The sequence below is a fragment of the Gigantopelta aegis genome, chromosome 15 (assembly GCF_016097555.1).
Source record: "Gigantopelta aegis isolate Gae_Host chromosome 15, Gae_host_genome, whole genome shotgun sequence".
NCBI lineage: Eukaryota > Metazoa > Mollusca > Gastropoda > Neomphalida > Peltospiridae > Gigantopelta > Gigantopelta aegis.
The window spans coordinates 9,218,124-9,243,820 of record NC_054713.1 but is presented as its reverse complement, the minus strand read 5'-3'; the positions used below and the strand labels follow the sequence as shown (position 1 = coordinate 9,243,820).

At 37.7% G+C, this 25,697-nt stretch overlaps 1 protein-coding gene across 1 annotated transcript; it reads left to right on the top strand.

Annotated features, from left to right (window-relative positions):
- The first annotated feature begins 9,085 nt into the window (after window positions 1-9,085).
- On the top strand, window positions 9,086-9,604 carry LOC121390329 (early nodulin-75-like). The gene has a single exon (XM_041522117.1). The coding sequence runs from the start codon at window positions 9,086-9,088 to the stop codon at window positions 9,602-9,604; it is 519 nt and encodes a 172-aa protein (XP_041378051.1).
- Window positions 9,605-25,697: the final 16,093 nt, after the last annotated feature.

Genomic DNA, 25,697 nt, shown 5'->3' with positions numbered 1-25,697 from the left:
TTATATGGAATGAATGAACAATGAATGAATGAATGTTTAAATGTTTAACTACACCCCAGCACAAAAATACATATCGGCTATTGGGTGTCCAATTATATGGCATCAGACATATGGTTAAGGACCACACAGATATTGAGAGAGGAAACCCGCTGTCGCCACTTCATGGGCTACTCTTTTCGATTAGCAGCAAGGGATCTTTTATATGCACCATCAGACAGACAGGATAGTATATACCATGGCTTTTGATGTACCAGTCGTGGTGCACTGGCTGGAACGAGAAATAGCCCAACGGGCCCACTAACATGAATTGATCCCAGACTGACTGCACATCAAGTGAATGCTTTGCCACTGGTCTACGTCTCGCCCCCATAATTTAGAATGCATTTTGAAAATGTCATGTGTTTATTCTTCATGGAAATAGAGGTGTACTCGGTACATGTAGATTCCTCTCTTATCACAGTGTAACATATTTTGAAAAAAAAGGGCTAATCTGCAAAATGTGGATGAGTTGCACACAAACAAAAAAATTGTCGGCAACTAACACCAGGATGACATCATTCAATCATTGTTGACTATGGGTGGGACGTAGCCCAGTGGTAAAGCGCTCTCTTGATGCACGGTTGGTTTTGGATCGATCCCCATCAGTGGGCCCATTGGGCTATTGATCATTTCAGCCAGTGCACCACGACTAGTATATCAAAGGCTGTGGTATGTGCTATCCTTTTTTATGGGATGGTGCGTATAAAAGATCTCTTGCTACTAATGAAAAAAATGTAGCGTGTTTATTCTCTAAGACTATATGTCTGAATTACCAAATGTTTAACATCCAATAGCTGATTATTAATAACTCAATGTGCTCTAGTGGTGTTGTTAAGCAAAACAAACTTTTTGTTGATTATGCCCAATTTTGTACATCCTAAACAAAGTATTTTCCTTCTTTTTTGACTTGTAAATTATTAAGTTTCATAGGTATATACAATGACCTACAAAGCAGTTCAGAGCATGATTTAATTAATACTTTTGTCAAGAAGACACTGTTAAATAACTTTGAGATAGAACCTTTAATGTTGTTGATTTTCAGCTTGCCATTTTAAAAATGTAAGGCCCATAGTATAAAACATCTGCATGTGGGTGGGGAGACACAATCCCAAGTGGGAGTGGGGCACAATCCCTAGTGGGTGGGGGGGGGGGGGAGGGGGCAGTAACCAGATTTTTTTATTTATTTATGTATGTAGAGTAGACTACTACATGTACAATTTATAAAAAAAAATTAATAATAAAAAAATTAACCTGGCATTTAATTCAGAGCAAAAAATAGCTACTTTTTAAAACACTAAACCTAACAAGTTGTTTATCAAAAAACAATTCTTAAATTCCGAAGTATATTTCAAACATATTTTTGCAGCTGCATGCCTTGATTTTCGCCTGCCTATTTAAGCCCAAAACAAAAAAAAAAGTCATTTCACAGAGTGATTTTGTTTCAACTTTCTTTACCACCTACTTGCTCACTTGTTTGGCTTCTGTCGCAAATTAAATCGCAGGAGTGGTTTCGAACCCCAGTCAATTAAAGAGACGACTACTTCTTCTGCTTGAGATGGTTTCCACGAGACTAGATGAACGGGAGAAATAAAATCTTCCATGATGGGGTTTCCACCCAGCTTGTCGAGTGTGCATTTACCTAAATTAAACGTCACTCTCACTCACTCGTCAGATAGACCGGTGCCCCCCGATCAGCAGGCGCGAGACTCGCGGCTTTTAATACACTCTTTTCATCCTTGGTGCTCCGCTTAACTTGGAGGAAATCGGGCGGAAAAGAGAGCATAAATGTTTTTAGGATTCTCTGCGAGTTGTGACATCTTCGTGGAATCGCGGGAATCCTCGGGGACACTTGGGAGCATTGATGGCACGGGGAAGCGAAACGGCCAATCAAAATGCTTTCGCTTAAAGGTTATGTGAACACACTCTTCACGGATTCTGTCAGATTTAGGAAGAATTTGTTAATTTGATTTTTCTCTCTCTCTCTCTGTTTCTTTCTCTCTTTTTTTTCCCTTGACTTAAGAAGAAAATGTTTTAGAGGAGGAAAGGTAACAAATGTTCATATCTACACCTCAGGCATTATTTAATCAGTAGAAGTTGCCCCTTCTTTTCTTTTAGGTGACATAAGAATTAAAATGTCTAGAGGAGGAAAGATAACAAATGTTCATATCTACATTTTATTTAATAGACATCTGTTACCCCTTCTCTTCTTGTGACATAAGAAGTGATAGTTCTAGAGGAGGAAATATAAGGAAAGGGTGTTTGTATCAGCACCTCAACCCTTTATTTAGTCAGTATCTGTTTATAATTCTCTTCTTGTGACATAAGAAGTGATAGTTCTAGAGGAGGAAATATAAGGAAAGGGTGTTTGTATCAGCACCTCAACCCTTTATTTAGTCAGTATCTGTTTATAATTCTCTTCTTGTGACATAAGAAGTGATAGTTCTAGAGGAGGAAATATAAGGAAAGGGTGTTTGTATCAGCACCTCAACCCTTTATTTAATCAGTATCTGTTTATCATTCTCTTCTTGTGACATAAGAAGTGATAATTCTAGAGGAGGAAATATAAGGAAAGGGTGTTTGTATCAGCACCTCAACCCTTTATTTAGTCAGTATCTGTTTATCATTCTCTTCTTGTGACATAAGAAGTGATAGTTCTAGAGGAGGAAATATAAGGAAAGGGTGTTTGTATCAGCACCTCAACCCTTTATTTAGTCAGTATCTGTTTATAATTCTCTTCTTGTGACATTAGGAGTGAAAGTTCTAGAGGAGGAAATATAAGGAAAGGGTGTTTCTATCAGCACCTCAACCCTTTATTTAGTCAGTATCTGTTTATCATTCTCTTCTTGTGACATTAGAAGTGATAGTTCTAGAGGAGGAAATATAAGGAAAGGGTGTTTGTATCAGCACCTCAACCCTTTATTTAGTCAGTATCTGTTTATCATTCTCTTCTTGTGACATTAGGAGTGAAAGTTCTAGAGGAGGAAATATAAGGAAAGGGTGTTTGTATCAGCACCTCAACCCTTTATTTAGTCAGTATCTGTTTATCATTCTCTTCTTGTGACATAAGAAGTGATAGTTCTAGAGGAGGAAATATAAGGAAAGGGTGTTTGTATCAGCACCTCAACCCTTTATTTAGTCAGTATCTGTTTATCATTCTCTTCTTGTGACATAAGAAGTGATAGTTCTAGAGGAGGAAATATAAGGAAAGGGTGTTTGTATCAGCACCTCAACCCTTTATTTAGTCAGTATCTGTTTATCATTCTCTTCTTGTGACATAAGAAGTGATAGTTCTAGAGGAGGAAATATAAGGAAAGGGTGTTTGTATCAGCACCTCAACCCTTTATTTAGTCAGTATCTGTTTATCATTCTCTTCTTGTGACATAAGAAATGATAGTTCTAGAGGAGGAAATATAAGGAAAGGGTGTTTGTATCAGCACCTCAACCCTTTATTTAGTCAGTATCTGTTTATCATGCTCTTCTTGGTGACATTAGAAGTGATAGTTCTAGAGGAAGAATGGGAAAGGAATGTGTGTATCAGCACCTCAGTCCATTGTTTAATCACTAGCTGTTACCCCTCTCTTCCTTTTTTTGTGACATGAGAAGTAACAATTCTAGAGGAGGAAAGGAAAGGAATGTGTGTATCAGCACCTCAGTCCATTGTTTAATCACTAGCTGTTACACCTCTTCCTTTTTTTGTGACATGAGAAGTAACAATTCTAGAGGAGGAAAGGAAAGGAATGTTTGTATCAGCACCTCAGCCCATTGTTTAATCACTAGCTGTTACACCTCTTCCTTTTTTTTGAGAAATAACAGTTCTAGAGGAGAAAAGATAAGAAAAGGATGTTTGTAGTGACATAAGAAGTAACGGTTCTAGAGGAGAAAAGGAAAGCAATGTGTGTTTATAATGACACCTCAGCACATTGTTTATACAGCAGCTGTTTACCTGTTTGCTAATTACAAAGGAAAGGGATATTTAATAGCACCCCAGCACATTGTTTAGTGAATGGACATTATAAGTGCCAAGTATATATGACAGTTGTGTCTTTTGGTGTTGAAGATGAGAGAAGAAAGGAAAGGAATGTATGTGTATCAAAATCTTATTGCATTATGATAAAATAATACAATTTGATTTTTGACAACATACAATTGTATTATTTTATCAGCAGGTATTAGAAATGGGGAAAAAAAGAAAAGAAAAAAATAGTTTGTTTTGTTTAATGACACAACTAGAGCACATTTATTTAATCATCGGCTATTGGATGTCAATGGAAAAAAAGAAAGGAAGGTTTCAGAACACCTCAGCACATTTTAAACTTTCTAAGAGAGAGAAAGATTAAAGCCATTGCTGTCACAACACAGACAAACCCTACTGAATAACAGCATGGCGGGGTGGGGTTGCTGCACTTTTCTATAAACAGGACAGACCAAACCAAAACCTTTGTGCATGGGCCACTGGTTGAGACAGAATAGTTTGACACTCAATAGCCGATGTATTTTTCATGCTGGGGTGTCGTTAAACATCTATTCTATTGAGACAGGAAAAAAAACCTAGTCTGTGAATGGGTCCACCATGAGGATTCGATCCTTCAACCCAAGCACCTCAGGTGAGCACTCTGATTAGGACTCCGATGCCATATAACTGTAAATAAAATGTGTTGAGTGCCGTTAAATAAACCATTTGTGATTAGGACATGAAAAACCTAAGTAGATTTACAGTAGGTGATCATTGTTGTAATTCACCATGACTCACCCGAGTGTTCTACCACTGGGCTACATCTTGCTCCACAGCTGTTGGGAATAAAAAAATATATGTATGATGGTCTATAACCTGTTAGAAAAGAAACCCACAGCCTCCAAATAGAATATTCTTGAACAGCAACCAGAGATTTGTTTTTAATATGGACTTTCTTACAGACAGCTCAGCACATACCATAGTATTTTTAATCATCAGTTATAGAGTCTTAGCAGGATTTGAAAAATAATTCATTTGGTCCACTGAGGACCAATGGTATTTCATTTGAGTGGTCTAACCACTGGACTATGTTCTGCTGTGTATATTCCCAGTGGATCCAAGTTTTGTTTCATATTGTAATTAGTTTTTACAAGACTTTGCAAAAAAGAGGTAAGTTAAGATGTTTAAAAATAGATTTCAGTTGAATTTTAAAAAATATTTCATGACTAGTTTTTATTATAATAGTAAAACCTTTTTTTTTAACAGTAAATTTTTACCTAAACTTTTAATATTGACCATAGCTTCCAAAGTACCAACCTTTGCGTGAATTTCATTTTTAGTAACCACCAGAAACAAACTGGATTTAGCAAAAAGTGATAATTTAAGTAAAAAGGAAAGGGATCTATCTACCTTGATCAGTAAAGTGCTTGTATACGGTTCCTCTGTGGACCCTTTTAATGTTCCAGTCAGAGCCCAATGACTGGCGTATTATAGGGTATGTGCTGTCCTGTCTGTTGGATTCCTTGCAGCTAATGAAAAAATATAGCAGGTTTCATCTAAAACTACAGGTGTATACAGACATGTGTCAACCTATACCATGTATGTCCAACCCCTGCAATTGCCCGTGGCAATCAGCAATGTCTCAGAGATTGTCTCAGGTTTTTTTTTTCATTCTCTGTGGCATATTTTTTGCTGTGGACTATATATGATTTTTTTTTCAAGATGTATTTTTGCCTTACTGTTAAAAATAAAATATAATTTGTGAACTGAAACCAGATTAAAAGGTTTTGTTTGGGTTTTTTTTTTTTTTTTTTTTTTTTTTTTTCACAGATTAAAAGTTAATGTTAAAACATTAACTGCACTGTTATCATTAAGTACCGGTATCTAAATCTCAGCGCCATTGTGCATGATCATAAATATATGTAAATTACCAGCAACAAGTTCCATCTAGGTCATTGAACTCTGTTAACTGTTCATAACATGTACATTGCAGGAACGACTGGATTGCATGGGGGTGACAGTTTGTACATTGTTAAACCGTGGCTATGGCACAGTATGGATGTCTTAGTTTTAGTAAAATGTTGAACATACACTCCTACTAGTCACTTGAAGTGTTATGGTCGACCTGATGATGAGATATTTGTAGAGATACATATATAAAGAGAGATCGTTCTGATAGTTTAATCAAATTTTCTCTTTAATTTATATTGACAAAATATACTACCCTTTTCCCTTTTCTGGTACTGAGTGGCCTACCCCCTCCCCCCTCCAAAAAACCCAACAAAAAGCAAAAACAAAACTATACCGATTTACGAGGGTTTGAAAGGAGGGCATTCAGTCTTGTTGACAGTTTTACTAATACAAATTATGCTGTCATTAAATAAAATTATTTTAATTGTATATCGCTTTTATTAAACATTAAAGAAACGATAAAAAAAACCCATGTAAATATTGTTCTGTTTGCAGGAAAGTGCTTGTAAAAGACCCTAGCTTGTATAGTAAAAAAGAGTAACAAGTGTCATATGGTAAAACAGTTGGTTGGTTCTAACGAGTTCCTCTATTTTAGTGGTGGGTAACTCATGATGTGTATATTTATGGGTTTTTTTTTATTATTATTATTTTATTTTATTTTATTTTATTTTATTTTATGTCATTCATTCATTCATTCATTCATTCTTTCATTAATTCATTCAATAATTTATTTATTTATGTTTTTTTTTTTTTTTAATTACATATTTTCACAGATTAATTGATTTGTTCATTCATTCATTCATTCATTTGTTCATTCGTTGGTCCATTCATTCATTCATTCATTTATTCATTCACTTAATTTCATAATTATTACTACTACTATTATTATTTTAAACATAATATTAAATTTTCAGTTTTATATATTAAAAAAAACAAAAAAACATTTAAACGTAAAGATTCAGACTCGTAGACCCATTTTTAACAATCGATCTATTTCATCAATACTTTTTTTTTTCTTCTTTTTTTTTTCTATTAGCTACATCACTGGCCATTATTATTGAGTGACTTCATGTCAGATTTGTCTATCACAACATCTGTTGTCTAACGGCGTAATGAGACGTACCATGTAGTGCTATACCGTTCCCACACGACAATTCTAAAAAACAAATCTTGAAAAGCCATTTCACCATTGTCCTCTGCTGTCGACTAGCTCCTATTTCTCAAATCAATGCGATCAATAAAATACGGCGTTATCCCAGTACGACAGCATTTTGTATGTCTGTCTTCCATTAAGAGGATCCACAGAAAATAAATACCAATGAAAACGATACATCAATTATGCAACACCGTCGTTGTGCGCAGAAGTGATAAATTGCATGCATGGACATTGACAACTTAGTGCAGAATACAAAACTGAATTGACAGATTTTCAGCGCATTGTTCGAACATCCTGAATGATAATTGGCAGTAAAGTAGGCATGATTATCTTCCTTGACTGTAATTATATTAAAGACGATTTGTCCTGATAGCTTTGTCAGGCATAAATGCACAGGATAATAGTTTAATGGGGATTCAAGAGTATTTAACATATCGGGTGGCCGTTAGATAAAGCAAAAATGGTTCATATCGGGTGACGATAAATAAAATTTAAGTAAAAGAGATAGAACTGGGTGAATATAAAATGAATATTTATTGTTTGCATGGAAATTGTTATTTCATTAAAGGATTAAATTTATGAAAAACACAAAACAAACAAAACAAACAAAACAAACCCAAAGCTAAACAAAATCAAACCAAAAAATCCCCCCAAAATAAACTAACAGAACAGAACAGAACAGAACAACAGAACGGGGTGGGACGGGACAGGACAGTAAAAAAAAAAAAAAAAAAAAAAAAAAAAAAAAAAAAAAAAAAAAAAAAAAAAAAACACATTGACTGTAGGGTGTCAAACAAAGGTATATGATGAAGATTAATATAAAATTCCAACATTGTTAATAAAAATTAATAAATAAATTCAGGTAACCCATTTTCTTTTTGTGTAACTCGTTATGTCTGTGTAATGTAAATAATGTCCTAAATTTAATGTGTGAACGGAATATAGGTTACGAATGAAAACGATCATTCTTACAGTTTTCAAAGGCCTGTGAACATTAAATACTCGCCAAAAATAAAATCTTCAAAAAGACACAAATTAACACTATGGTCAGACTGTGAAAACAATGTATGCAGCTGCGATAAACAAACCGATACTGCACAACCAAAATGAAAAACCAGATTTCAAAGTACACAAGAACAACACCACATACTTAAACTAAAATATGCGAAAATACCATGGAAACAGTGTGTTGAGCTGCGATAAACAAACCAATACTGCACTGAATCCTCAACAAAAACTAAAAAAACATATTTGAAAATATCACAGATGCTTATAGAAATTGTTTTTAAAATTTCCAAAAGATACTGAATATGTGCTGTATTCACCACTCTCAAGGAAACCCATGACAATGTTGCCACCCCAGCACCATGATGAGGAATATGTGATGTATTCTCCACTCTCAAGGAAACCCATGACAATGTTGCCACCCCTACACCATGATGAGGAATATGTGCTGTATTCACCACTCCCAAGGAAACACCATGATAATGTTGCCACCCAGCACCATGATGAGAAATATGTGCTGTATTCACCACTCTCAAGGAAACCCATGACAATGTTGCCACCCCTACACCATGATGAGGAATATGTGCTGTATTCACCACTCTCAAGGAAACCCATGACAATGTTGCCACCCCAGCACCATGATGAGGAATATGTGATGTATTCACCACTCTCAAGGAAACCCATGACAATGTTGCCACCCCAGCACCATGATGAGGAATATGTGCTGTATTCACCACTCTCAAGGAAACCCATGACAATGTTGCCACCCAGCACCATGATGAGGAATATGTGATGTATTCACCACTCTCAAGGAAACCCATGACAATGTTGCCACCCAGCACCATGATGAGAAATATGTGCTGTATTCACCACTCTCAAGGAAACCCATGACAATGTTGCCACCCCTACACCATGATGAGGAATATGTGCTGTATTCACCACTCTCAAGGAAACCCATGACAATGTTGCCACCCCTACACCATGATGAGGAATATGTGCTGTATTCACCACTCTCAAGGAAACCCATGACAATGTTGCCACCCCAGCACCATGGTGAGGAATATGTGATGTATTCACCACTCTCATGGAAACCCATGACAATGTTGCCACCCCTACACCATGATGAGGAATATGTGCTGTATTCACCACTCTCAAGGAAACCCATGACAATGTTGCCACCCCAGCACCATGATGAGGAATATGTGATGTATTCTCCACTCTCAAGGAAACCCATGACAATGTTGCCACCCCTACACCATGATGAGGAATATGTGATGTATTCTCCACTCTCAAGGAAACCCATGACAATGTTGCCACCCCAGCACCATGATGAGGAATATGTGATGTATTCACCACTCTCAAGGAAACCCATGACAATGTTGCCACCCCAGCACCATGATGAGGAATATGTGCTGTATTCACCACTCTCAAGGAAACCCATGACAATGTTGCCACCCAGCACCATGATGAGGAATATGTGATGTATTCACCACTCTCAAGGAAACCCATGACAATGTTGCCACCCAGCACCATGATGAGAAATATGTGCTGTATTCACCACTCTCAAGGAAACCCATGACAATGTTGCCACCCCTACACCATGATGAGGAATATGTGATGTATTCACCACTCCCAAGGAAACACCATGATAATGTTGCCACCCCTACACCATGATGAGAAATACGTGCTGTATTCGCCACTATCAAGGAAACCCATGACAATGTTGCCACCCCTACACCATGATGAGGAATATGTGATGTATTCTCCACTCTCAAGGAAACCCATGACAATGTTGCCACCCCAGCACCATGATGAGGAATATGTGATGTATTCACCACTCTCAAGGAAACCCATGACAATGTTGCCACCCCTACACCATGATGAGGAATATGTGATGTATTCTCCACTCTCAAGGAAACCCATGACAATGTTGCCATCCATGGACCGTGATGAGGAATATGTGCTGTATTCACCACTATCAAGGAGTGTGTCTCAATAACCATTACTTTTCAGACAAACGTGCCTTTAAAACATGGAAATACCGTCAAAAATAACTAGTGTGTGTCTCGATAACCATTACTTTTCAGACAAACGTGCCTTTTTTTAATTATAAAAAATGCATTTTGGGGTATTACATAATACTTGGATGACCAGGGGCCTAATTCACTAAACTCTCGCAACTTTGCGATCTCGCAGTGCAATGCTAAAAGACTTGCAAAGAAGGAAGGAAGGAAGGAAACTCTTTTTAATGTGCCCATATCCTTACGGTTCAGGCCCGCCCGCCGTGGATTCATGCACTGACACAGCCAGCTCACGACTCCACAGCCGGAGGGGGTAGGGAGGGGGAAGTAGTTGGTTGCTGGGGAGAATTACTAAATTTATAGATAGGACCTAATTCCTAATTATAAATAATAAAAGGGGAATGGGAATAATTATAAATTAATGCACCACCATATGTGCCATAAATTTACTATGCACCTTTTCCAAAACTAAATATATTAACTATTATGGTTATTTATATTTTATTTAGTTAGGTGCTATTTTTAGTCGGGCTAGTCCAAACTTGAAATAATATTATTACCTCTCTTTTAATTATTGGGAGGTAATTTTATTTAATTATTTAAGCCCTGGAGAATAAAGGGTTAACAAAGGAGGAGGGGGGGGGGGGGGGGGGCATCGCGCCCAATCCATAGTGCGATCCAACACCGGGCAAAGCACATTGGCAGCGGGGCCAGATTTCCATGGGGCAGACGTGCCGGGGGGGGGGGGGGGGGGGAGGCCTCCTACCAGGCAAACTATCGGCTGAAACCGCTTACGCCCTACCTCACCCAAATAAGCATCCTATCACGGCGTCCCACCCCCATCCCACCTACCCCCAAGTTATCCATACAGCTAACCAGGCGTTAAATGTAAGATGATGGGAAGGAAGGGTGGGAATGATTGGAAGGGAATGAAATGATTGTGAAAAGCCCGCCAATCGCCTCCGGTCCGAAGCTGGTGAAAACGCATCTCCCTGTTGGATGATGATGTTAGTCTGAAGTTAGTCCATTTCCTTGTTTCCTGAGGCGTCCATCAAGTTCCTCAAGCAATGGATGCTTTGTTGTCTAGCAGAGCCTTATATAGCTTTGTAAATTGGGCCCTAGAACCACTTCAGGTGTACGAAAATTAATATTCTAAATAATAAAATGTGAGTATTTCTAATTTAAATTATCAAAAAATAGCTTTAATAGTGAAAAATATGTCGTAGTGTATAAAAAATAGCGTCAGTCACTTTAATTAATGGATATCTTTGTTCATCTAAAAACAAAAAGACATTTAATCAATTACAAACTAATGGATGCTTTCTACTTACAATGCATCATGCTATATACCATAGACGTCAAACGTCTTGTAAACACAAGTTGATGAAATATTATCATGGAATTAAGACGACTAAACAAAAACTCGTTAAACCATTATCCTCAGATAGAATTAGCAAGAAACCAGGTGTATGTAAGATAATGGGGTCTGAACGTTGCATCAAAAAGGACTGGCTGCGAATCTAACTATCATGGCCTCCTTAATGACCTGCATCATCAGGGTATTGTGTATTGACATCAGAACAAGACAGATGGGAGATCGTGATCAAGATTTATATTGTTTTCATCAGCTGTAACGTAACAGCAGCTGCCCGTATGTTTTCCTTTAGGATGACTCCCAACTTCTCCTACTTTGAGCCATTATCTCCGTAATTCATCTTTTTCTCACATTCACACCTGGGACGTCTTCATTGTAAGGGTGGAGGGTGTGTATATTTGTGCCTGATGAATAAGGAATGAAACGTGATTTTGTTTTTCTTTCTTTCTTAGCTTGTTAGATGTTCGAGATAGTCACTCATGCATGCATGCATCTATCTATCCATGCAGATAGCCAGCCATTCTTACATTTTCTCCATCCATGTACTCCATCCATCCATCCATCTATTCATCTGTCCATCCATCCATCCATCCATCTATTCATCCATCCATCTATCCATCCATTTATACCTCCATCTATATCTGTCAACTGTCCATCCATCTGTTTGTCCATCTGTTCATCCATCCATCCATCCATCCATCCATCCATCTATCTGTCAACTGTCCATCCAACCATCCATCTGTCCAATCATCCATCCATCCATCCATCCATCTATTCATCTGTCTCTCCACCTATCTATTTATCCATCTATCATCCATCCATCCATCCATCCGTTAATCTATCTATCATTCATCCATCCATCCATACATCTATCTATAATCCATCCATCCATCCATCCAACCATCCATTTATCCATTCATCCATCCATCCATTCATCCATCCATTCATCTATTTATCCATTCATCCACTTACTAATTTGTCCATCTACTCTTCTACCCATCAGTCCATACATATATCCAACAACCCATCCTCCAGTCAACCATCCACCCTTCCATCCACACACCCAAAACACCCACCCAAAAGTCATCCATCCACCCACCAACCCACTGATCCATTCATCCATCTATCAACTCATCCTTCTACATATTTCTCTTGCCCCACCCATCAAGCCTGTTGTTTTTTTAACAGTTAGCAACCCGTCAACTTAACCACTGCTCCGTTTGTGTGGTGTTTGAAAGCACCAGTAAATCACAAAGACAATCTCTGCCTCTTTCCTGCATTGCCTTGCCGACTCGTCGTAAAACACATCATTCATGTGCACCCTGAGTACCAGCTGATCGGGTGGTGACGACAATGTTTACACAGGCCTGCCTGGCCCCTTTGTCCATCCGACCATTTTACAAGCCGTAATAACCACCAGTTTGAAAGGTCTTTTATCCATTTTTGAAAACACAAATATCCCTTGTCAAAAATGAAGAACAACGTGAGTTTCTGCCTTTGAAGGTTGAACGTATCTGAAAACTTTGGAAAAAGATATGTTTTATGACATGTATTTAATTTTTATTTTTATTTTATTTTTTAAATATTTTTATTTGTTTACTTTTCATCTTTAAGTGATATTTGTGGTGTGTTAATCTTTGTTTGATGCTCTTGGAAATGAACAAAATAGATAACTGTAGAAATCTAGTGTGTGGCCCTGTGTTACTTTTTTTTAGATAATAGTAGTACTACTGAGCTACATTGAGGTAATCACTGAACATTTGGTGGTGTAAAGACTTGAGGTTCTAATAGACCAAATCAATTCCCATTGCCGATAATGTTAACGTTTACTAAAAAACCCTGATATAAGCAGCGTATCAACACACCCAGGAAGTACAGCAATAGAAAGTGTGGCTCCTCACATCTAATCTACCTGCAAGAAAATGGGGGGTCACATACCAATTAAGAGATTTAATCAATGTTTTTAATAGCAACTGTCATTTTTGCTGAAAATTGCAGTTTCATTTGTGGGGGTACCCCGCATTAGTTTCAATCTCTGGTATATACCGCATAATAACTGTATAATAAATAAAAGTGTATTTATTTATTGTCAATGGATAATAGTATTTGCACAAATAATCAATGTCACATATTACTACCAGTCACAGACGCAGCTGAATTCTTTTCTTTGGTACTATGCAACATTGAGTAGGGAGCTGGATCTAGTTCAGGGGTAGAACAAGCACCCAGCACGAACAGTCAGTGTTACAGGTTTAGTACGTTCAGTGTGTGCAATGTTCTGTCTATGAGAAAGTGTATATAAAAGATTCCTTGTAGGGTTTTAATATGACAAGCTTGTGTGTAGGGTAGCATCACGTTTTCTATTTCTCTCTCAATCAGTCTCTCTCTCTCTCTGTCTCTTGCTCTCTTTCTTTCTCTGTCTCCTTTCTCTCCCTCCCTCCCTCCCTCCCTCCCTCCCTCCCTCTCTCTCTCTCTCTCTCTCTCTCTCTCTCTCTCTCTCTCTCTCTCTCTCTCTCTCTCTCTCTCTCTCTCTCTCTCAACCAAGTGTCAAAATAATCATATGTCAGGTCAGACCATAAACAGCTGTAGTTTGAAAGTGCTGAGATGTTTGTAACAAAAATGTTGTTTTCTTTGGCTCTCTATTATGCTGCATATGCATGCCTGTGTAATACGTATTTATATTTTTTATTTTATAAAATACACTTTTAGAAATTCTTGTTCTGTGACTGTGATTTTGCTCAAGATTTCTCATTGTAAACTCTGAATCATTCAACCTTTAAATGGGTTGTGGGAGCAAAACAGTGTAAGCCTAAATCAACAAATGTCACCATTGTCCTTTTCCTTCTAAAAATAATTGCAAAAAGATTTTTGAAGAACATAATTTTAAGAATAACGTTTTTCTTTAATTATTTCCAGATTGCGACGTGATTCATGAGTTCCCGAGATCTGCGAGCTATGTTGCTGATTTTGAAGCCATCGACAGAACAAGGGAAGATGATTTATCATTTGACATAGCAAAGGGAGAGAACTCAAACATTTATATGTCCAGAGGAAATAATTCCCTGTTCGATATGACAAAGGTAGACAACTCACAAAATGCTACAGCAAAGGGAAACAATTCCCAACTCAGTATAATGAATGAAGACAACTCACAATTAGACACCGTAAAGGGAAATAATTTAAAGTTCGATCTAACAAAGGGAGACAACTCACAGACAGATGTAAACAAGGGAGAGAATTCTCCATTGGACATAACAAAAAGTCAGAATAATCCTCAAGTTCATGTATCCGAGATAAACAATTCACACTTTGATGTATCCAAGAGAAATGATTCACAGTTTAAGATCTTAAAGCGAGAGAATCCTCAATTTGAGATGAAGTCTGAACCGACACCAGCCGTGGAAGATATCCAGGTGCCTGCTGATTTCGAGCTAAGACAGTCACTGTTTTACTCCGGTCTTGGGGTCTGGACGAGGATTGACATTCCAGCGGGAACGAAACTTGGTCCGTTTGCTGGAATTATTCGAGCATCCATTGAAGATCCTTCGTGTGCATGGGAGGTAAGTCATGGACCCTTTTTTAAAACAACTTTTCGGTTTTTTTTTTAAATGGTACCGTATGACTATTTTCCAGTAGCCTTAGTGATGCCAGCACAATAATATTTTAGCATTTAGCTCAATGTTAATGTTTTGTATTTACCTCCATTTCTCACAAAAACTGTAAGTCCTGCATTAATCAAACTTGGTTTGTAGTTACACCTATAAATGAACATCTCAATGCATGTTTTAAATTTTTTTACAAATTTAAATTAAAATTTATTTTATTATTATTTTGTTTTTAAACTTTAATTTAAACTTTCTTAAACATGCATTCAGATGAACATCTGTGGCTGCAACAACACTACATAAGATTATGGTTAGTGAGACTAGGAAAGATTGTTCTTTCTTTACCTTGGATGTGAGGCACAATGCAGAATAATTTTAATGGGACAGTGTATGTATTTCCTCTCTCACTAACCACTAACAACTAACCACTAACCCACTGCCCTCTACAGAATACCCAGATAGCTGAGGTGTGTGCCCAGGACAGCATGCTTTAACCTTAATTGGCTATAAGCAAGAAAAGTTCAAATGAAAAAAGGAAATTTAAACTACAAAGTGAACTTTTTTATATTTCTCTCTCCCCCACCTCTTTCTCTATCCCCATTTCTCTTTCTCCCTGTCCCTCCCTCCCTCTCCCCCCTCTCTCTTTCTCTCTCCCCCCCCCTCCCTCCCTCCCTCCCTCCCTCCCTCCCCCCCCTCTCTCTCTCTCTCTCTCTCTCTCTCTCTCTCTCTCTCTCTCTCTCTCTCTGTGCATGCTAGCCCTTGGGAATTGGGCTGGGGGGTGGGGGGCTGTTTTATTTGTCTTAATCTATATAAATGCAGATAAAATATTACTTATGCCCCCCCCCCCTTCCCCCAAGACTGTGATCCACCACTAGAAATTGCGCTCCCACCCCACCCCACCCCACCCCACCCCACCCCATCAGCTATCATTCCTATAGGACTTGTGTTTGACTATACACCATGCATACTTCCCTTGCTAGGATCTGTCCTAGTTATCATAAGTCATTTCCACAACTGTTACTTAGCAGTCTATAATTTCCACCACTAGGACTGTCATATTTCACATTACATTTCACACACCATTCCATTTTATCTTTTTTCTTTCCAAACCCTAGAACAATTATGGTATCACCTTTTAATCAAGCTAGTTAGGGATTGGGCAAATTACACTTGTATCTCCACACGATCGCATTTCAAAACAAACAATGAATCAAAGCCGAAGATAAACAGTTTTAAGAGGACATGATAAATTATCAGTGATTGTACATATGCTGTGATTCCCCTGGGGAGATGATAGCACAGATCCCATAATGCCCTGTGAGCGGGACAATAGACTGGTCTCACACCACTAATTGACTTATCAGAGGGAGATAAACTAATTTGTCACAGATTGGTGTGGACTTGAAGCAGGATCTTTCAATCCCTGCTGTAGTTGTATGTTGTTGCATCTGTACAGAGAGAAAAAATTCTAAATGAGTTGTAATATATTAATTGTTTCTGCTGTGGACTATATTCAATTTTTTTCCTTGTCCTGTTTTTTGCTGTAGACATTTTCTTTATGGTTGTATGTGTTAATTCTTGTTCACTTCATTAATTTGGATGTACTCATATTTCAGAATTACTTCATATTTTTAAGTATAGTTTATATAAGATTTTAAAACTTATTTTGTTTTTTTTATGGTTAATAATTGTAAGAACATACACTTTTAATTAATGCTTTCCAAAGTGCATTCTGAATTCTTATATTTAAACAATATGGATAATATTTTTACTTTTTCAACTCAGTCGATTTTGTTATTATTATTTTATTTATTTTTTAGTACAAAAGAGTATTGGTTATGATATACCATACTGTAGTTGCTAAAATGTGGAAATTTTACTTATTTAATTAATATTGGTTTAATACCAAAAAACACAATGTGTTGGTTAATTACTTATGGTAATTATACCATAGTTGCTAACATGTTCTAATTTTATTTTGTTTTAATTAATATTGGTTTTATATGAAAACAATGTATTGGCGAATTTGTTATGGTATATATACAATACATGTACTCACTAAAATGTAATTTTATTTTTTTTACTTAATATTGTTTGTTCTGTTAATGGAAATTTTAGCTGTACATAATATACATGTAGTATGGTACTGTGACGAGAAGCTTATTATAATCAATTAGCTAATCAATTAGTATTGTCAATGTCAATAATTGATATATGTTTCTGGATATCTTAATTCATTTTTATTAACAAGAATAATAATGTTTAAAAGTTTATAAAAAATGACAAGTTTTTTTTATATCTGAGATATGAAATATTTACTGACCAGTGTCCATGTTTTAAATTGTTAGGTTTTCAAAGATCAATGGCTTTAAAAGTTTTAATTGTTTTGAAGTTAATGCTATATCCAAAACAAAGTTTTGTTCTTGGATTTTGCTTATAAGACAATACACACTTTGTTTAATTTCATAAGAGTTCAAAATCCTACCTTCTAAATTTAAATGTGAGAAATCTGAAAAGAAGAAAAAACATGTTTTAATATTTCTCAGTTGTGTGTTGGTGTATGTATGTTAGAAGAACAACAATTAATTTTGTTTTAATATTTAAACATTTGTTAAAACTTTTAAGGGCTGAATTTACAGAGTCTGTTTATGTCTTACACGTGTGTAACTACATACATTTACAATGCTTAAACATCTGTTTATGTCTTACACACGTGTGTAACTACGTACATTTACAATGCTTAAACACCTGTTTATGTCTTACACACGTGTGTAACTACGTACATTTACAATTCTTAAACACCTGTTTATGTCTTACACACGTGTAACTACGTACATTTACAATGCTTAAACACCTGTTTATGTCTTACACACGTGTGTAACTACGTACATTTACAATGCTTAAACACCTGTTTATGTCTTACACACGTGTGTAACTACGTACATTTACAATTCTTAAACACCTGTTTATGTCTTACACACGTGTGTAACTACGTACATTTACAATTCTTAAACACCTGTTTATGTCTTACACACGTGTGTAACTACGTACATTTACAATTCTTAAACACCTGTTTATGTCTTACACACGTGTGTAACTACGTACATTTACAATGCTTAAACACCTGTTTATGTCTTACACACGTGTGTAACTACGTACATTTACAATTCTTAAACACCTGTTTATGTCTTACACACGTTGTAACTACGTACATTTACAATTCTTAAACACCTGTTTATGTCTTACACACGTGTGTAACTACATACATTTACAATGCTTAAACACCTGTTTATGTCTTACACACGTGTGTAACTACGTACATTTACAATGCTTAAACACCTGTTTATGTCTTACACACGTGTGTAACTACGTACATTTACAATTCTTAAACACCTGTTTATGTCTTACACACGTGTGTAACTACGTACATTTACAATGCTTAAACACCTGTTTATGTCTTACACACGTGTGTAACTACGTACATTTACAATGCTTAAACACCTGTTTATGTCTTACACACATGTGTAACTACGTACATTGACAATGCTTAAACACCTGTTTATGTCTTACACACGTGTGTAACTACGTACATTGACAATGCTTAAACACCTGTTTATGTCTTACACACGTGTGTAACTACTTACATTTACAATGCTTAAACACCTGTTTATGTCTTAGACACATGTGTAACTACGTACATTTACAATGCTTAAACACCTGTTTATGTCTTACACACGTGTGTAACTACATACATTGACAATGCTTAAACATCAGTTTATGTCTTACACACGTGTGTAACTACATACATTTACAATGCTTAAACATCTGCGTTTAAAAAAAAACAGGCTTCATAAATTTGGCCCTTAGGTTTTAACAATATACATGTATATTTAAAGCTGCACAAAAATAACTTCATTTGAAGAATGGTGGCGTCGTGGTTAGGCCATCGGTCTACAGGCTGATAGGTACTGGGTTTGGATCCCAGTCGAGGCATGGGATTTTTAATCCAGATACCGACTCCAAACCCTGAGTGAGTGCTCCGCAAGGCTCAATGGGTAGGTGTAAACCACTTGCACCGACCAGTGCTCCATAACTGGTTTAACAAAGGCCATGGTTTGTGCTATCCTGCCTGTGGGAAGTGCAAATAAAAGATCCCTTGCTGCTAATCGGAAAGAGTAGCCCATGTAGTGGTGACAGCAGGTTTCCTCTCAAAATCTGTGTGGTCCTTAACCATATGTCTGACACCATATAACCGTAAATAAAATGTGTTGAGTGTGTCATTAAATAAAGCATTTCTTTCTTTCTTTCATTTGAAGAAGGAACAGCTGAAAAAAAAAGTATTTTAATAATAAATGAATTTAAAAACGCTGTTCCAAAATGACAGTAATGTTTACAAAATTATCAATTTGTAAAAAAAATAAAAAGTTTAAAATGTTTTTTCCAAATAAGCTGACTGTACACATGTATGTTTGAACAGTGAACAATGTGAACAATGTTTAAGGCTAACTCATTGGGAATTCCTAGCCACATAGTTAATAGTTTAACCTGACAGATCCTGCAAAATGACACTGTAGATTCTACAGGTCTCGGTAAACTTAATATTGTCTTAAAATTACAAACGCTATTTGCGCGGCCGACGGAACGACTTTGCGCAGTGATTCCCATCGTGTCTTTGTGTTTGGAGAAAACAACTTCTCGGCTGATCTCCACCCTGACAAACAGAGCTCCGTGTCTGAGCTATTGGCGATTTCGGCACACGAGACATGGCCCACGAGAGATTCCAGGTGGAAACTGACTGTATACACACAACATTGTATCATCGCACCTTCGCTTGGGGAAGCGTCTTGTGTGAAACCTTCGCCGGTATTCGAAGGTATTCGACGACAAACAGACAGGTTTGTCTACCACGTGTAAAGTAGTGTAAAGAGTTAGGAGACCCACCGATTTTGCCGACACTTTTTTTTTTTTTTTGACTGCAGCAGTATGCACAGGATAAGAGTAACAACAGGAAAATACTCCTGTAAGCACTAATTGCAAACAGGTGTCGTATGTATGGAGAACCCAATAATGTCTTCTCCAATGTCCCTTCTGGACAACAAGGATGGATGGGGGGATGGGGGAGGAGGGGAGGAAGGGGGAGGTTTGTGGAGGAGTGGAATAGCAAACGTAATTGGGAGAACAAACAAATAAACAAACAAAAAAATGCTGGTTGAGTGTAGAAAAACAATAAAGTTGGTTTAGTAATTGGTTCAGGCTTTTCCGGAATGACTCTGGCCAGGGCCTGCATGGCTGCGTGGGAGATTTCTGTCTGTTGTGGACACTTAGTGCCTATAGCTGCATCGCCTGTTTGTACTTATAATATACACAGTTTACCACCGACACAAAAAAGTCGGGGTTTTTTTTTAAGATGACTTTTCCAGTTGTTAGTTGGAGTTCTGCCAAAATAAATACAATGACAAATGTAGATGGGATATTGATTCACTGATGAAGTCTGTATCCAATATACTGTCTGTCTGTCTGTCTGTCTGTCTGTCTGTCCGTCTGTCTGTTTTCCTGTCCATCTCTGTTTATCTCCCTGTCTGTCTGTCTATCTCCCTGTCTGTCTATCTATCTCCCTGTCTGTCTGTCTGTCTATCTCCCTGTCTGTTGGTCTATCTGTCTGTCTGTTTCCCTTTCTGTTTTTCTGTCCATCTCTGTCTGTCTATCTCCCTGTCTGTCTGTCTATCTCCCTGTCTGACTGTCTATCTCCCTGTCTGTCTATCTCCCTGTCTGTCTGTCTGTCTGTCTGTCTGTCTATCTCCCTGTCTGTCTGTCTATCTCCCTGTCTGTCTGTCTGTCTATCTTCCTGTCTGTCTATCTCCCTGTCTATCTCCCTGTCTGTCTGTCTATCTCCCTGTCTATCTCCCGGTCTGTCTATCTGTCTGTCTGTCTATCTCCCTGTCTATCTCCCTGTCTGTCTATCTGTCTTTCTGTCTTTTAAAAGGTATCTTTTTATCTACATATCTGTGTGTGTCTTTGTCTGTCCATCCATCTACCTATCAATATAAAATATTATATCCATCAGCAATATATATATGTCAAGTGATATTTGAAAGACATTCACATCTCAACCAGTGTAACCCCCCTGCTCCCACCCCCACTCCCGAATGGTATATCAAAGGCTGTGGTATATACTGTCCTGTCCGGGGGAAAGTGCTTATGAAAGATCCCTTGCTTCTAAATGGGGGGGGGGGGGGGGGTGGGGGGGGTGGGGAGGAGCAGGTTTTCTGTATCATTAAATATAAGAATTGTCAAATGTTTATCAAATTAAGGTTCAAGCACACTGTCCTGGGCACACACACCTCAGCTATCTGGGCTGTGTGTTCATGACAGTGGGTTAGTTGTTAGTTGGTTAGTGGCTACTGAGAAAGAAGAGGGTGTAGTAGCCTTACCCACTGAGCCTTTAAGAACTCGCTCTAGGTTGGAGCAGGTACTGGGCTGCGAACCCTGTACCTACCAGCCTGTAGTCCGATGGCTTAACCACTGTGCCACCGAGGCCAGTAAATGTTTTTAAACCATTAACTGTATAGTTCGTAATGGGTTGAAATTTGCAACACTTTGGTGGACAAACCGCAATTTTGCAAATCGTCTCATAATGTTTATGAATGACCATGCAGTAAATAATGTATTGAAAATATTTATATTGTTTTGTTCATTATTGTAAAATATATATCTTGTGTAGGACGTGCATGAGAAAGTTTTTGCTGTGATAATATAAAGCAATGAAGGGCGGACGTAGCCCAGTGATAAAGCACTCTCCTAATGCTTGGTCGGTCTAAGATCAATCCCCATCGATGGGCCCATGCATTGGGCTATTTCTCGTTCTAGTCAGTGCACCGCAACTGGTTTATTAACAGTCATGGTATGTGCTATTCTGTCTGTGGTATGGTGCATATTAAAGATCCCTTGCTATGACTGGAAAAATTAAGCAGATTTCCTCTCTAATACTATGTCAAAAATTACCAAATGTTTCACATGCAATAGCCGATGATTAATAAATCAATGTGCTCTAGTGGTAACATTGAACAAAATAAAGCAATACATGTCCTCTACTGTGCCCAACAATCTCCTGAATTCAAGAGTCATATAACTGTCAAAAATGGGTATATCAAAGTACATTTGTAATGCTACACACATGTATATGATAACGATATACATACAAATCTCAGCCCAGTATCTTAAGGCATTGAAAAAAAGGTCCAGTAAACTACATGAGGGATAGACAGACAGACAGACAGATGGATGAATGGAAGGATGGATGGACAGACAGATAGGCAAGACAAGACAGACAGACAGATGGATGAATGGAAGGATGGATGGACAGACAGATAGGCAAGACAAGACAGACAGACAGATGGATGAATGGAAGGATGGATGGACAGACAGATAGGCAAGACAAAACAGACAGACAGATGGATGAATGGAAGGATGGATGGATGGACAGACAGATGTATAGACATGACAAGACAGACAGATGTATAGACATACAGACCTGACAATTTAAGATAGACAGATGTATAGCTAGACAGACAGCTGTATAGACGGACAGACATATGTATAGACAGACAGCTGTATAGACAGACAGACAGATGGATGAATGGAAGGACGGATAAATGGACAGACAGATAGACAGGACAAGACAGACAAACAGATGTATAAACATACAGACAGGACAATTTAAGATAGACAGATGCATAGATAGATAGACAGCTGTATAGACAGACATATGTATAGACAGACAGATGTATAGACAGACAGACATATGTATAGACAGATAGACATACAAATGTACAGACAGACAGACAGACAGACAGATGTATAGATAGACATGTGTATAGACATACAGATGTATAGACAGACAGACATGTATAATAAACATACAGACATGTATAGACATACAGACAGATGTACAGACAGACAAACAGATGTATAGACAGACAGGCAGATGTATAGACAGACAGATGTATAGACAGACCGACAGACAGATGTATAGACAGAAAGACAGATGTATGTATAGATAGACAGACAGATGTATAGACAGACAGACAGATGTATGCATAGATAGACAGACAGATGTATAGACAGACAGAAGATGCATAGACAGACAGATGTATAGAGAAACAGACAGCTGTACAGACAGAAAGACAAATGTATAGACAGACAGACAGACAGACAAACAGAAAAACAGATAAAAAAAAACCTATAAGACAGAAAAAACCTATAGTCCCCTCAGGTTGGAGCGACTGGAGACTAATAAATCTCCGGGTTTGACCCTTTAGTTGAGTGAAAGCCTTTTATATTTCTCTTCCTTGTGCGTTTTGCTCGATCACTTAGACAAATTGGAGAGATATGATGAGTTTTAAAGAAGGCAGACAGAAATCTGCATGTTGATTGTACATGTTTCGGTGTGTGTGTTCAGCTTATCTCATGTTTGTATGCAGTAATTCGTCTCAAGCGGTTCTTTGATACTGTCTTCCAGTTATTAGTGTTGACTTTTCATTTTCTTGTCTTACCTCGAGTGATTCTTGAAACCAACACCTGTTGGTACACAGGGCAGATTTTGGGGAGTGGCATGCATGCAGGGAGGAAGGGGTGCAGGATGATACTTGCACAAGCAGATCTGACAGAAAATGGAGGGATATGTACGTAGGGGAAGGACAGATTTAGGAGGTTAGATGGATAGATATGCAGATTTAGGGGTAGTGTAGAGGAGTACAAAGGGTAGATTTAGGGGTGTGAAGGGATACAAGATAAAATTCAAGGTGGTATTGAGAAGTATAAAGGGCAGGTTTAAGGGTGTGGGGAGTAAAATAGGACAGATTGAGGGGTGTGGTGGAGTGCATAGGGTAGATTTAAGGTTGTTGAAGGAATCAAGGGCAGATTCAAGGCAGTATTGAAGAATATAAAGGGCAGGTTTAGAGGTGTGGAGGAGTACAAAGGTTAGATTTAGGGGGTTGGAGGGATACAATGATAGATGCAGGGTGAAACAGAAGAGTATAAAGGGCTGATTAAGGGATGTGGAGTGGCACAAAGGGACACAAAGATAGATTAAATTGAACATGGATGATTGCAAAAGGTAGATTTACAGGGTATGCAGATACACAAAGGGTAGATTGAGAGAAGAATGAATGGGGTACATGTTCATGTAGATGGACCGATTTAGAGACATAAATGGATGGATATATAGTAAAGAAAACGAAAGAAACAAATGTTTTATTTAACGACGCACTCAGCACATTTTATTTACGGTTATATGGTGTCGGACATATGGTTCAGGACCACACAGATATTGAGAGAGGAAACCCGCTGTTGCCACTTCATGGGCTACTCTTTTTGATTAGCCGCAAAGGATCTTTTATATGCACCATCCCACAGACAGGGTAGTACATACCATGGCCTTTGATAATACTAGTCGTGGTGCACTGGCTGGAACGAGAAATAGTCCAATGGGGATCGATCCCAGACCAACCATGCATAGAGAAAGGACGTATACCTTTTTCATATTTAACTAAAAATAAAAGTCAGAAGAAAAGAGTGATAGACTTTGTACTGCCTGACCGGGTAAGTTTCTTGGATAACATTGTCCTTGACGAGATAAAGCATGAACTAAAAGCTGACACTCTAGTTATCCGAGTAATTTTGAAGATTTTCATGCTTATAATTTGTTTGAAGTATCAAATAATGTTTATCCTGTGCAGTTTCGCATGCACTTACAGATATTAGGGTTTAAAGTTAAATTAATATCATGTGTTTGTATTACGGGACACAGTGCATGTCGGTGCAGTGGGAGTTGTCATTTAGAAAGTAGTATTTCAGAAAGTTACATTTTTTACTGTTTTGTTAAATGGGTTGTCTCAACAAGAAACATTCTCTGTAGGTGATAATATCTTCAAGCAGAACTGATATAAGCAATGTATCAACCCACTTTGACATTACTCACATTAATGTAGGGCACATGTGATGTTAAACAGTTTGTTTTGTTTAACGACACCACTAGAGCACATTGACTAATCATTAGCTGTTGGATGTCAAACATTTATGTAATTTTGACGTATAGTATTAGAGTGGAAATCTGCTATATTTTTCCATTAGTAGCAATGGATCATTTATATGCACCATTCCATCCTTTCTCAAAGCAATTTTTTTTTTTTTTTTTTTCAATACATTTTCATGCTGAGCATATCTCAACCCCTCCCCACCCCTATAAATTTTGCTCGCAACAGTCTAGACCCACCCTCTCTCTCTCTGTCTCTCTCTCTGTCTCTTTCTCTGTCTCTCTTTCTCTGTCTCTTTCTTTCTCTCTCTCTCTTTGTTTCTCTCTTTTTGTTTCTCTGTCTGTCTGTCTCTGTGTGTGTGTCTCTCTCTCTATCTCTCTCTCTCTCTCTCTCTCTCTCTCTCTCTCTCTCTCTCTCTCTCTCTCTCTCTCTCTCTCTCTCTCTCTCTCTCTCTCTCTCTATCCTTCATCACAGTCTGTCTACATTTCTTTCTCTCTGGTTCTCTCTTTTTTCTCGTTTCTCTCACTCTCTCTCTCTCT

Excerpts from the sequence above, each read along its gene's own strand:
- LOC121390329 (XM_041522117.1), top strand. The coding sequence starts at position 9,086 with ATGTTGCCACCCCTACACCATGATGAGGAATATGTGCTGTATTCACCA.